Source organism: Geotrypetes seraphini, chromosome 4 (assembly GCF_902459505.1).
Source record: "Geotrypetes seraphini chromosome 4, aGeoSer1.1, whole genome shotgun sequence".
Taxonomy (NCBI): domain Eukaryota; kingdom Metazoa; phylum Chordata; class Amphibia; order Gymnophiona; family Dermophiidae; genus Geotrypetes; species Geotrypetes seraphini.
Genome location: NC_047087.1, coordinates 154,934,761 through 154,948,867, shown reverse-complemented (window position 1 = coordinate 154,948,867; position 14,107 = coordinate 154,934,761). Strand labels below are relative to the sequence as shown.

Sequence of the window (14,107 nt, the reverse complement as noted above, 5' to 3'; positions counted from 1 at the left end):
TTCTTCTGCAGACCCTTCAAAAGTCCAACCCCAAAGAGCTTACCAAAACAAAAATAACTTAGAACTTTGCTCACTCCTGCCTAATCCAACTAAAATATCCCTTGCAATAAGGACATAATACATTCACACACCTAAGTGTGCTGCCAACAGTAGCAGTCACCTTCCACTATATTTTCCCATATCTTTTCCTTACAATAAAAACCCACTTCGCTTAACTTCAAATTCTGATTTCCATTCTACTACGTGCACTAACCTGTCCTCAACTTTCAGCAACTATCATGCATCCTTGCTTTACCAAATTCACATCAGCCACAATGCAGACATAAATCTGCAACCTTTTCCATGTTTCCAACCCAAATTATTTTCCTTCTTCCTTGTTAACATGACCAATTTTTCTTTCTCTTGTCTTGTTTCCCCAGTTCCTTCTTGTACCAAGTTTCCAAGTTTTTAAAAAATTTGATTAGACATCTATCAAATACCCACGTGTTTTACAATTAAAGAAGACAAATTAAAACAACAAAGATTAAAAATTACAAAAACGCAGACAAACAGAATTAAACATACAAAAAATGAGGAGAGAAGGAAGAACTACAATGAGCAAAGGAAAGAGAACATAGGAAAAACCCCAATAGACAATGATAGGAATATAGATAGGAAACATAAATAGGAAAGAATGAAAAGAGAATTTTAATAGTATTGCACTGTCTTCTGCAATCCTGCTGAATATATATAGACTAGAATATATATATAGACTAGAATATATATATATATAGACTAGAATATATATAGACTAGAATATATATATTGTCACAAACCCGAGCCCAAGGCCGGCCTTGTGCCAGGGAAGAATCATAAAAAACATCCCCTGAAACTCGTCCGGGCTAACCACGTTGTCCCTGTTAGGCAGGAACAGGACCAGGAAGCACAGGCTGTGTTCAGACCTGCTTTAGAACACAGCCTGGTGAAAACTGGTAGGGCCCCTTTAAATCCTCCATTTTGTAAGAGGCTGGCTAAACAGGGTAGAAGGCAGCTTCAGCTGAAAGAAGTCCGGCCCCTGAGTAGGACTGGGCGTGGTACAGCAGCTTTGCAGCATTTGGAAAGCTGGCTGTCCAGGAGAAGGGGAGAAACAGGAGAAGCTCTTAGGTGGAAGGAGCCTCCAATTTCTCCAGAGCCCAAGGATGTTGAAATGCTGGACACGGGGTCAGAAGGAACAACCCTGGTAAACCCAGAACATGAAGCAATTTTTTACCAGAGGTGCTTTACCAGAGGTGGGACTGACTGAAGAAATGGATGTTAGTTGATTTTCCTTGAGCATGCTAGCTAAGGGATGTATGCTAGCAAAGTGTTTGCTTTGATTGGAAGTTTTTTTTTTCCTTGTTGCCAAGATGGCTTCTGTGAAAGAACTTCAGCAATTTCTTTCATAGAGTGGGAATATTCTGAAGGCTGGGGCAGGATTTGCCCAACACCTTAGTGGAGGGTTTGCGGGTTATTTGCTCTTTACAACAAGGAGCCGTTTTTGGTAAATCCACCAGCCTTCTGCCACTGCATTTGAAAAGTCAGTACTGCACATTGCTACGTGCCATAGTTTGTTTTTCAATTTGCAAGGAAGACTTTTGAGAGTTAAAGACTGCCAGAGACTCTGCTATACCTGGGACATTAGTAAAAGAACTTTTGGAAGAATTAACCAGACCAGGCTGGTAAACAAAGTATGATTTTGCTTGCACTATTTTTTTTGCCATTACCTTTTTGAGACTGTTATCCTTCATGCCTTTTTTGTTTGGACTTGTTCGGATACACAATAAATTTGATTTCCTTATTTGAAACCTACCTGTGTGAAGCCATATTGTTTTTGGATACAAGATAGTGTATCCACAACAGGGTCTTCCTCCCTCTTGGGGAAGCACGCTAAAGGAATTTTGTAAGCAATGTGCCGGTTACCGCTAGTCTTGAGGGCCGGCCACGCTACTATATATATATATATATATGTATATATATACTAGTCATTAACATATATATATATATATATGTATATATGTATATATATACTAGTCATTAACGGGTGCTAGAATATATGTATGTCTGTCTTTCTTTCTTTCTGTCTCACTCCCTGCCCTTGTGTCTTTCTTCTTTTCTTTGTCTCCCTCCCTCCTATTATTTGTCTTTCTTTCTATTTGTCTCTCTTTCTGCCCCTATGCAGCATTTATCTCCCCTTGACCACTTTCCAAGTTTCCAAGTTTATTAAAAAGTTTGTTATACCGCTTATATAAATTCCCATATCAGCATTCCCTCCCCTCCATTTCCTTGTGCATCAGCATTTCCCCCCCCCCTACTTCCCTGTGCAGCATTTTCCTCCCTAGCCACTTTTTCCTGTCCATTCTCCCTTCTTTTTACCTCCCCTGTGTCCACCACCACCCCTTCACTGCTCCCCTTATCCAGCAGCAGCCCTTCTCCCTTTGTTTTACCTCCCCCCTGTCCATCAGTACTTCTTCCTGCTCCCCCTGTCCAACAATAGGCATCCCTTCCTTTTTTCCCCCCCTGTCCATCATCACCTCTTCCTGCTCCCTCTGTCCAGCAGTAGGCCTCCCTTCATTTCCCCCCTCCCGTCCATCAGCATCTCTTCCTGCTCCCCCTGTCCAGCAGTAGGCCTCCCTTCATTTTTCCCCCTTGTCCATCAGCACCTCTTCCTGCTCCCCCCTGTCCAGCAGTAGGCCTCCCTTCATTATTCCCCCTGTCCATCAGCACCTCTTCCTGCTCCCCCTGTCCAGCAGTAGGCCTCCCTTCATTTTTCCCCCCTGTCCACCACCACCCCTTCACTTCTCCCCTTATCCAGCAGCAGCCCTTCTCCCTTCATTCCCCCCCCCTGTCCATCAGCACCTCTTCCTGCTCCCCCTGTCCAACAATAGGCCTCCCTTCCTTTTTCCCCCCCTGTCCATCAGCACCTCTTCCTGCTCCCCCTGTCCACGGGAGTTAGTACAGGGCTGGTCTCTGGCGTTCTCCCCAGAGTTTTTTATTTACTCGGATAGAGTCCTTGCCAACCTCCCCCCTTCCCTTCTCGCGTACCCGATTACGAACTCGGCGATTCAAGCAGCCTGTGCAGCAGTCTTCACACGCTGCTTCAGGTTCTTCTACTGCCCTGATTTACTCTGGCACGTCCCTGATGACATCATCAGAGACGCGGCAGAGCAAATCAGGGCAATAGAAGGGCCTGAAGCAGCATGTGAAGACTGCTGCACAGGCTGCTTAAATCGCCGGGTAGGTAGTCGGGTCAGCGGTAAGGGAAGGGTGGTGAGCGGCAAAGGATTCCTCTGGTCTGTTGCAGAGGGCGGCCCGGCTCCATTTCTCGATTCGTTCTGGAGAGGGGGGGGGGGCAAATGCGCTGTGTTGGGGGGAAGGGTAGGCAGACGCGGGTACCGGGTTGCGCGCTTTCACGCTCAGTATATTTCACAGCGTCTGTGGTGCCTGAGCTGCAGGAGAGGGAGCGGGTTGTGCGTGGCGGGGGAGGCCCTGACTGCCCCAACTGCAGCTTCTTCGTCGTTGAAAGCCGCCGCCGCAGCTCTTTTCTCGATCCTGGTGCAGTTCGAGAGAGGAGCCGGTACCATGCACAGTGAGAGCCGGGGGTGAGGAAGGCCACCGCAGCTGTGTAACTTTTTTTATTTGAAAGCCGCCGCCGGGGCCGCGCATGCGCACTCTCATGTCCGCGACGAATCAGGGAACACGACTTTTGAGTGCGCATGCGCGGCCTAGCATTTTATTATATTAGATAAAACCGCACTTCTATCCTTAACTATCCCTATCCTTAATATAATAATTAATACCTATAAAGTTATGTACAGAGCTATATAAAATAAGAATAACTACTTACATTCTGTATGGTCATTGCATGGCTGTTATATTACCTTCAAGTCCGTCGTGCAGGATTTCTTTTACCACCTAGATGAAATTTCTTTACCACCACACAGATGAGGATTTCTTTTCACCACACAGGTGAGGGGTTCGAATCAGGCAAGTATTGTCTTTTAAATTCAATGCTGAAAAATAAAATTATCATCAATCGCCAGCGCTCCTACGAACAGTCTAAGATCTGATCACACCAGGGGTCACCAGGCCTTCTTATCCATTTGCTGGTTTTCTCTCCTTCACTTTGGCACTTTCTCTCCTTCAATTTGGCATCCATCTTTGCCATTAACTTTTAACATTCAATTTCTTCCATTTTTCTGCTATCTTTTCAAAATCTGCCTACCGTCTTCCTTACCATCTATCCATCTCCCTCTTTCTTCTCCCCTATTCACATCTATCCATAAGAAGCATTTCTTCTCTCTTCCCTGCCACACCAATCCCTGTGCACCAATCCCTGTGCACCATCCCTTTCTCTCCCCTTCCCCTCCCTCTATCTCCTATGGTCTAGCATCTTTCTTCTCTCCTTCACACAGCCTGGCATCTCTCTCCTCTTCCATGGTCTGGCATCTCCTTCCACTTCCAGTGGTCTAATATATCTCTCTCTCCCTCCTTCCATCACCCTTCTCCAGAATCTGACATCTCTCCCTTCTTTGAGTCATCTCTTTTCCCTCTTTTTCTCCCTTCTTCCCTCCTCATATCCAACAATTCTTCCTCTTTCTTCCTTTCCCCATGTATACCATCTCTTTCCCTACCACTCCATGCACCTATGTCCAACAATTATCTGTTTCCCTCCCTTCCCGCGATCCACTCATGCATCTCTTTCCCTCCCTTCCTAACCCCCCAGCCCTTACAGCATCTGTCCTTCCCTGCCTTCCCAATTCCCCAGCCTGTGCAACATCTGTCCTTCTGTCTTCCCAACCCCACCAGCCCAAGTAGCACCTGTTCTTCCCTGCCTTCCCAACTCCCTCTCAGCCTATACAGCATCTGTCCTTTCCTGTCTTCCCAAACCCCAGCCCGTGCAGCATATGTTCTTCCCTCCATGCCCAGCCCCAACCTAAGCCTAGCAGGATCCTCTCTAGCTCTCGACTCCCCTCACCTACCTCTTATCGCCATTGTAATTTTAAATCTTCAGGCAGCCGGCGGTGGCAACAAAGTGAACCTGCTGCAGTCGGCCTACCCCAGCAGTCGTCATTCTGTAGCGACTTCCTCTTCCCACATAGGATGCTGCGGGAGGGGGCAGGGCTGAGGTTGGGAATGGAGGGAAGAACATATGCTTGCAGGGGGTGGGGGGGTTGGTAAAGCAGGGACTCTTCCAACTACCAATTTTGGGGGAGGCCATGGCCCCTCTGCCCACCAACCCCCATTCCTGTTCTGATGCCTATGGCTGACCTAATTGCTATACTTGGGAGTACTTGTAGACAAGTTAATGAAACTGTCCGCGCAATGTGCGGCAGTGGCGAAAAAGGCCAACAGAATGCTAGGAATGATTAAGAAGGGATTCTCTGACATCAGAGAAAGGGCGGGACCGCCGGAAGAGGAAGCAGTGTAGACGCAGGGCTAAGAGAAGGGGCAGGACCGCCGGCAGAGGAAGCAGCAGGACGACGGTAGGAAACTTCTACATGATGGGGGTGGGGTGGGGAGACTGTGGGGGTGCGAAGCGGTCCTTCGGGGTGGGGGTGCGGGTGCGTGTTCCAGCACGAGCGGTCCTTCGGGGTGCGGGTGCGAGCGGTCCTGCGGGGGGGGGGTGAATCGGACGTCAGGGGGGGATCAGGCTTTTAGGGTGGGGACAGGACTTCAAAGGGGGAGAAGAGAGTCGGGGCGGGCTAAAGGAGAGTCGGGCTGGCCAGAGGAGAGTCGGGGCGGGGCGAAAGGAGAGTCGGGCAGCGACGGGAGAGTCGGGGCGGCATGCGCGGTATACAGGTGTGTGCGGTATATAAAAATTTATTTACATAAATTACAGTTCCCCGCGCGCTATACCCGTGTGCGCGTTTTACACGGTGTGCGCGTTATCTACATGAAAAATACGGTAAATAAATAATTTAGGTTATGTTATATTATTTATGTTCTGCTTCACTTTGTGTCCTCTTGCCCTGAACAGTGCAAAATATAGACAGTGGGTTATAAATTCTCCAAACTAAAAGCGCTTTATTTCTTGCCTTAAATCCATCTTTTGGACTTATTTTTCATTTGCAACTTTCTTCTATTTCACTGGACAACAAAGTTTTTGCTTCTTCAACACTTTGGGGTGTATCCTACAGGCTGCTGATCAGAAAAATCATGTTTAAAATTATGTATCACATATCATTTTAACAAAAAAGTGCATTTTTACAATTTCTTGTTATACTTTCGGGCTAATGCAATTAATTCCTAGCCTAATTCTTTAATATGGGCCAATTGCTCACGTTATACCTGCGGGCATTCAGGGCAGGTTGCGTAACGTCCATGGAAATGATGCAGTCTGGGCATGCTTGTACATGGGCTTGATGGATGTTGCCTAGAAAAGCTATATAAAAGCAGTTTGCATATAGGGAAAATCTTCATTACGTGTCTGTTAGTTCGGGTAAGCCAGTTAATTGTTAATTGCTATAGGATGATTTGTGACAGCAGAAATATCTTGCTGATGTCGCAACAGCTGTGATACATTCTGCTTAAGCCTCAAAGACGCATCATGACTCGAATTAGGGAAAGCTGTACTTCGATTTCAAGATTGGTGATCAAGACAAACCATGGGTTCCTCATATTTGTTGTGCAAGATGTGCTGTTGATCTTAGAGCTTGACTCTAAGGTACCCAATAATATGTTGAGAACAGAAGAATCACCTAGTCACTTCCGTCTGAGAAATGTTGGCTTCTCTGGTAAAAATAAGAAATCAATTGAGTATCCTAATCTTCCTTCAGCTTTGAGACAAGTGTCCTCATGATGACAGTCTTCTGGTACTGAAGCCACCAGAGAAATGGAGCTTAAACAAACCGATGAAGAATCTGCAATGCACCAGCCAAGCACTGACTTGACATTGATCCTGATTTTGAACCATGTATGTAACCATGGTTGTAACCATGCTTCATCTTATAACACAGTCAGAATTAAATGACCTGGTCAGGGACTTAGGTTTGTGAAAAGGAAAAGCAGAATTATTGGGTTCAAGATTGCAGGGATGGTATTCGCTCTCACCAGGTATAAAATTTTTTTGTCTTTCGAAGCAGCCAAGACGATTTAACAAATTTCTTTGCACAGGTTGAAAACCTCTGGATCTGAACTGACATTGAAGGGTTGTTCACAGCTTTGGGTTGCACACATGACCCACAGAAGTGGCTTCTTTTTATTGATTCGTCAGTGTTAAGCCTCAAGGCTGTTTTGTTACACAATGTTTACCCATTGATACCTATTGGCTATGCTGCACACATGAAAGAAACATATGAAAACATGGAACTGCTATTAAAGCATACCCAGTACACAAAGTACAACGGGAACATCTGTGGTGATCTGCTACTTGGAATGCAGATTGGATATACCAAGTACTGTTGTTTTATTTGTGAATGGGATGGCCTTGCTAAAGAGTTGCATTATATTCAAAAGAACTAACCCCTCTGTAAGTTGGTTCCCGGACAGAAAAATGTAGTACATGAACCACTTGTTGACCCTTCTTCACATAAAACTGATGAAAAGTTTCGTAAAAGCGATGAACAAGGCAGCCAAAAGTTTTCTTTAAGACATTGTTTTCAAGAATAACTGATGGATTTGTAGGTCCACAGATCAAACACGTCATCAATGAAGAGAGATTTGTTAAGTGGACCAGAGAAAATCACCTGGAAAGCATTCAAGGATGTCATTGAGAATAGAGAATGACACGGTGGCGGTTTACCCGCGGCCACCGCATTTTAGCCGCGGGTCACCCGCCGAAAACGGGAAGAAAACTAGCAGTCGCTGCGGCGACGGGGACAAGGCCATTCACCGCCCGCGGGGCGGTGAATGGTCTTGTCCCCGCAGTGAGGCATGAAGGATCGCGCGGTCCCCGCAGCTCACACCCGCCTGCCCAATCGATTCTAGTGTTTAGCCAGCTCTCTCCCTTCTCCTCACCTTAGTTGCAGCAGAGCAGAAGATTGAACACTGAGCAGCCGCGCGTGCGCGGCTCTTTGGGAAAGCGTGCAGGTCGCCGAAAAAGAAAACCTATAAACTAAGGTAAGGAGAAGGGAGAGAGCTGGCTAAACACTAGGATCGATTGGGCAGGCAGGTAGTGGCTGCGGGGACCGTGTGATCGCTAGTGTTCCGGGCTCAAATTGGAAGGAGGGAGTGAAAGGGAAAAGGATTCTGGGCCAAGGGGATGAAGTCGGAAAGAAAAACCCACAGCAGGAAAGGAAGGGAAGGACTGGCAGGTGAGCCAGATGCTAGAAGCAGGGGGGGGGAAAGAAAGAGGGATAAAAGCTAGATGGGGTTGAAAAGAAGAGACACACTGGTATGGAAGAGGAAGATAGGGGAAATCTGGACACAGGAAGGTAACAGAAGAGGGGAAATTATGTGCATGGGGCATAGGGACAGAGACATAAAGGGGACATGCCATGGGGATGGTATATGGACACAGGGGGGGGGGCAATGACAGATACATAGGGGAGATATTAGAAATGGAGAAAATAGGAGCACAGAAGCGAGATGGTTTGTGGGGATGGGACAGGGACCGAGCTTGCAGGCTCCAGTGGCTTGCACAAATTACATTGTAACGTGCCATGAAAATAGAGGAAGGAAGGTAGATAGGCCACGCGAGAGGAGCTGAAGGGTAGTAGAAAGGAACAGATTGGTAAAGGAGAGGGAGGGAAGGGTGGTGGTGAAAGGAATAGAACAGACATTGAAGGAGGGTGGAGAGGAACAGACCCCCAAGGAAATGTGGAAGACAGAGTAGGAAGAAGACAGATGCCAGACTATGCGGGAGCGGAGGGAAGAAGATGGGTGCTAGACCAATTGGGGGGGGGGGTTAAGGGAGAGGCACAGTAACAGCATATGGAAGACGCAGAGAGAAGACACACAGTGGATGGAAGGAATTCAATGAGAAGATGTGGAAAGCAGAAACCAGACAACATAAGGTAGAAAAAAAATTATATTTATTTATTTTTTGCTTTAGGATAAAATAGTATATTAGTTGTGTTGATAAAAATTTATAAACAAAGCCCTGCCAGCTGAACATCTCTTTCTCTAGTTCAGCAGCAGGAACTTTGATTTATAAGAAAGGAATAAGTCTAAATATTACAGTACTAAGGCTTATATGGATGCAGCGGGGACGGTGACGGGGGCGGTGAATGGGATGGCAGTGGCGGGTGACGGGGCGGTGAAAGGGATGGCGGTGACGGTGACGGGGCGGTGAAGGGAACGGCGGTGACGGGGCGGTGCAGAGGATGGTGGGGCGGTGACGGGGACAGATTTTTTCCCCGTGTCATTCTCTAATTGAGAATTTCACTGTCACTGAAGATGCACTTTCTACAGTCACACTTTGGATTTCCTCTCCGCAAATTTTGATGCAGTCAGCAACTAACATGGCGAAAGATGTCACCAGAACATTATCACTATGGAAAAAAAGATATCAGGGCAACTGGCTAGCTGACTATTGTTGGACGCTGCAACGAGATGCACTGGACACAGAGTAGAAACAAAAATCAGCAGGAAAACACTTTTAGCCAAGGCGAACTATCACAGTGTATCAGAAACTTTGTGCATGAAAACATGGCAACATGGCTCAACATGCCAAATGAACCTGATTGAATTTTTTGATTGGGTGACCAGAGAACTGGATTGAGGACATATGCTAGATGTAATTTACTTAGATTTCAGCAAAGCCTTTGGCACAGTTCCTCATAGGAGGCTCTTGAAACAAACTTGAAGGGCTGAAATTAGGACCCAAAGTGGAGAACTGGATTAGAAACTGGTTGACGGACAGATGCCAGAGGGTGGTGGTTAATGGAAGTTGCTCGGAGGAAGGAAAGGTGAGTAGTGGAATCCCTCAGGGTTCGGTGCTGATCCTGTTCAATATGTTTGTGAGTGACATTACTGAAGGGTTAGAAGAAAAGGTTTGGATAATACCAAGATTTGTAAACAGAGTAGAGGGAATGGAAAACATGAAAAAGGATCTACAAAAGTTAGAGGAATGGTCTAAATCTGGCAACTAAAATTCAATGCAAAGAAATGCAAGTTTCAAGTTTAATGAGGTTTTGATTAATCGCTTAATCATAATTCTAAGCGATGTACAATATAACAAAATTACAAAGTTTGGGAAACAATACAATACTAACAAAAGCTAAGTCCTATAGGACTATAGACAGACTTGACAAAACTAAAAACATAAGGAGGTGGTTAATGCCGAGTAATGCATTTGGGGATTAATAATCGGAAGGAGCTGTATATGCTGGGAGGTGAGAGGCTGATATGCACAGACCTTGGGGTGATAGTGTTCAAAGATCTAAGGGCAAAAAAACAGTGCAACAAGGCGGTGGCTGCTGCCAGAAGGATGCTGGCCTGTAACCAGTAGAAGAACGAAAGTGTTGATGCCCCTATACAGGCCATTAGTGAGGCCCCACTTGGAGTATTGTTTTGGAGACCGTATCTGGCAAAGGACACAAAAAGGCTTGAAGCGGTCCAGAGGAGGGCGACGAAAATGATAGGAGGTTTGTGACAAAAGATGTATGAGGAGAGACTGAAAGCCCTGTATATGTATACCTTAGAGGAAAGGACGGACAGGGGAGATATGATTCAGAAGTTCAAATTCTTGAAAGGTATTAATGTAGAATAAAATCTTTCCCAGAGAAAGGAAAATGGTAAAACCAGAGGACATAATTTGAGGTTGAGGGAATGTAAGGAAATTCTTATTTTCGGAGAGGTTGGTGGATGCCTGGAATGCACTCACCGAGAGAGGTGGTGGAAAATGGTGATGGAGTTCAAAAAAGCGTGGGATGAACCCAGAGGATCTAGAATCAGAAAATAATAGTAAATATTGAAGAACTAAGGCCAGTACTGGGCAGACTTGCATGGTCTGTGTCTGTATATGGCCGTTTGGGGGGGAGGATGGGCTGGGGAGGGCTTTAATGGCTGGGAGGGTGTAGATGGACTGGAGTGAGCTTTGACGGAGACTTCAGTAGTTGGAACCTAAGAACCAGGCAGAGCTTTAGATCAGTGGTTCCCAACCCTGTCCTGGAGGACCACCAGGCCAATCGGGTTTTCAGGTTAGCCCTAATGAATATGCATGAGAGATTTGCATATAATGGAAGTGACAGGCATGCAAATTTGAGCCATGCATATTCATTAGGGCTAGCCTGAAAACCCGATTGGCCTGATGGTCCTCCAGGACAGGGTTGGGAACCACTGCTTTAGATCCTTAACCAGAAATAGCTAAGGAGAAGTAAAAAACCAAAAATAACTCATCAGATTTTCAGATTGAATCAGGTTGGGCAGACTAGATGGACCATTCAGGTCTTTATCTGCCGTCATCTACTATGTTACTATGTTATGTTATAGTCAATTAAAGATACTATCATGTTTCTCAAAATTCCTGCGTGATACAGTCAGTGGGAAATTATATTTGTGTTTATTTTGAAGAGGTCTATCATAATCACCAGTTTGTTTTTAAGGAAGCAAAACTTTTGGAAAAATTTGTTGTCCATTTTCTGCATTTTTCTTAATATAGTTTTCCATCTCTTCCATCCATTGCATTTCACTCTCCCTTCTATCTATGTACATTTTCCCTTCTACATGTGTTCCCTTCTCATACATTTCCCTTCTATTTGTGTGCAGAATTTTCTTCTCTCCTTTTCATGTGCATTTCCTCCTCTCCCTTTCATCCATGTGCAGAATTTTTCCCTCTTTATCCATGTGCAGTTGCTTGTAGGTCTGGTATACATTCATACCTTTCACTACCCCGTTCCTGCAGACCTACAGATTTTCAGGCATTAGCCAGCAAAGTCGACAGTGATTAATGACTGGCCTGAGCTTTCCCACTACCACATTACTGACTGGCCTCCACCACATCTTTCCCATGTGGCAACAGGATGTTGCAACAGAGGGAAGGGCCCTGGGGTTGGATGGAGAGAAAGCCTGCTAATGCTGCAAATAAGGAGGTCCACGGGAGCAGAGGGGAGATAGGAAAGCCATGCCAACCCTGCAGGAAGGAACAAGGGGAAATGGAGATAGAGAGTCAATGATTGACTGCAAGGGAGATTTTTGGGATGTAGTAACACCTATAACTGTGAGGTCTCCATAGACCCTGCGGCATACTGGTTGAAAAAACACTACTCTAAAAACATGGTAGCTAGAAACATGGAAACATGATGGCAGATAAAGGCCAAATGGCCCATCTGCCCATCCACAGTAACCATTATTTCTTTCTCTCTCCAAGAGATCCCATGTGCCTATCCCAGGCCCTCTTGAATTCAGATACAGTCTCTGTTTCCACCACCTCTTTGGGAGGCTGTACCACACATCTACCACCCTTTCCGTAAAAAAGTATTTCCTTAGATTACTTCGGAGCCTATCTTAACTTCATCCTATGCTCTCTCATTGCAGAGTTTCCTTTCAAATGAAAGAGACTCGACTCATGCACATTTATATTACATAGGTATTTAAATGACTATCATATCTCCAAAGTATACAGATTGAGATTTTTAAGTCTGTCCCCATATGCCTTATCACAAAGACCACACACCATTTTAGTAGCCTTCCTCTGGACCAACTCTTTCCTTTTCACATCTTTTTAAAGATGTGGCCTCTTTATGCATTCTGACTATGATTGGTCCTCTCATTTTCTTGTTGGTGTCTTTTTCTTTGTTTTAAAAAGTAGTACAAAGTTTATGCTACTGTGGAAAGTTTGTAATTTTTTGCCTCTCATTTGATTTTTCCTATTTGTTTCAGAAAACAACAAGCAGTGGGGCTGTGGAGAGGTTGACAGACACCAGCAAGTATACAGGATCTCACAAAGAGCGCTTTGATGAAAGTGGGAAAGGCAAAGGGAAAAGCGGCCGAGAAGACTAATAGTTGAAAACACAGGCTATGTCAGTGCCTACAAGCATGCAGGCACTTATGACGCCAAAGTGAAAAAGTAAAGGATTGTCTGCTAAACCAAAGCCTGTCTTCCTAATCTGAGATAACTTCCCACAATAAAAATAACATGTATCACAGTATGTATTACCCAGAATCCTATATTTTCAACCCCATGAGACACTAACAAACTGACATAAATACAAAAATGTGTTCATTAGAGAGGAATATCCTACAGAGAGACACTGCAGTAGTGGCAACTAGAATCCTTATGTATAATTGATTATTCCCCTCTCTGATTCCCAATAGATTTCAACAGGAAATTTAGTCACCTCATTGTTTCTGTCTCTTAAGATGCCAATTTTCCTAATATTAAAATATATATATAACTTAATACTGATTGTGCATGGCACATTGTAGGTCTAGCCCTTCCAGCTGTAATTATGTGAAATCACATATCTTTGTAAGATGAGATGTTTCTAATCAATGCTCAGTTTCTAGAGGATAATTTTTTAACTAAGGGCTCATTTTACAAAGCTGCAGTAGTGATTCTTCTGCAGCAAATGCACTGAAGCCCATAGGAATTGTTAACTTTTGGCGCTTCTTTCCTGAGCAGAGACGCTAAAACGTTACCACACAGCATTTGCAGAGTATCATAAGTTCCTTGTTGTCCCCTGAGGAAGGTGATGCAGTCGCTGAAACTTGGATCATAGTCGGGACCACATATATATTGTATGTCAAGGACTTGTTTTTGGACTTTGGATAAACTACCAATAAAGTATATATAACTGGAGGTTGTATTTTTTCATTGGTGTGTTTTTACTCCAAGGCTTGGTACCTTCTTTTCTGTTGTTGTTAGATGCCATCCACTCATTGTTCAAGTCCTAGCGACTTGATGAATCTAAAAAGAAATCAGTTTTGTGCTAGTCTGGTAAGGTCCTCCAGCATTTATCCCTATGGTTGTTTTCAATGTGTCCAGATATCTAATTGTCTGGTTCCTTCAAACTTCTCAAATATGATATCCTTTTCCAATGATTTTTCTCTTCTGACAGTATGACCGAAATAAGGACAGTTGTAACTTTGTCATTTGGGCTCTGAGTGATATAGCCAGAATTGATTTTGCTAGTTCTTTTGGTGGTCTATGGTACGCATAAAATCTTTCTCCCGCACCAAAGCTCAAATGAGTCAATTTTCTTTCCGT

General features: G+C 44.7%; 1 protein-coding gene across 1 annotated transcript in view; it reads left to right on the top strand.

The window, feature by feature from the left end:
- LOC117359305 (tubulin polymerization-promoting protein family member 3-like) overlaps nucleotides 1-13,699 on the top strand; it is a 336,205-nt gene extending 322,506 nt beyond the window's left edge. The window contains exon 4 of the mRNA XM_033941842.1: nucleotides 12,781-13,699. Coding sequence (XP_033797733.1) covers nucleotides 12,781-12,900 — 120 coding nt within the window. The 3' untranslated portion in view covers nucleotides 12,901-13,699. The remainder of the gene's footprint in view (nucleotides 1-12,780) is intronic.
- The last annotated feature ends 408 nt before the right edge of the window (nucleotides 13,700-14,107 follow it).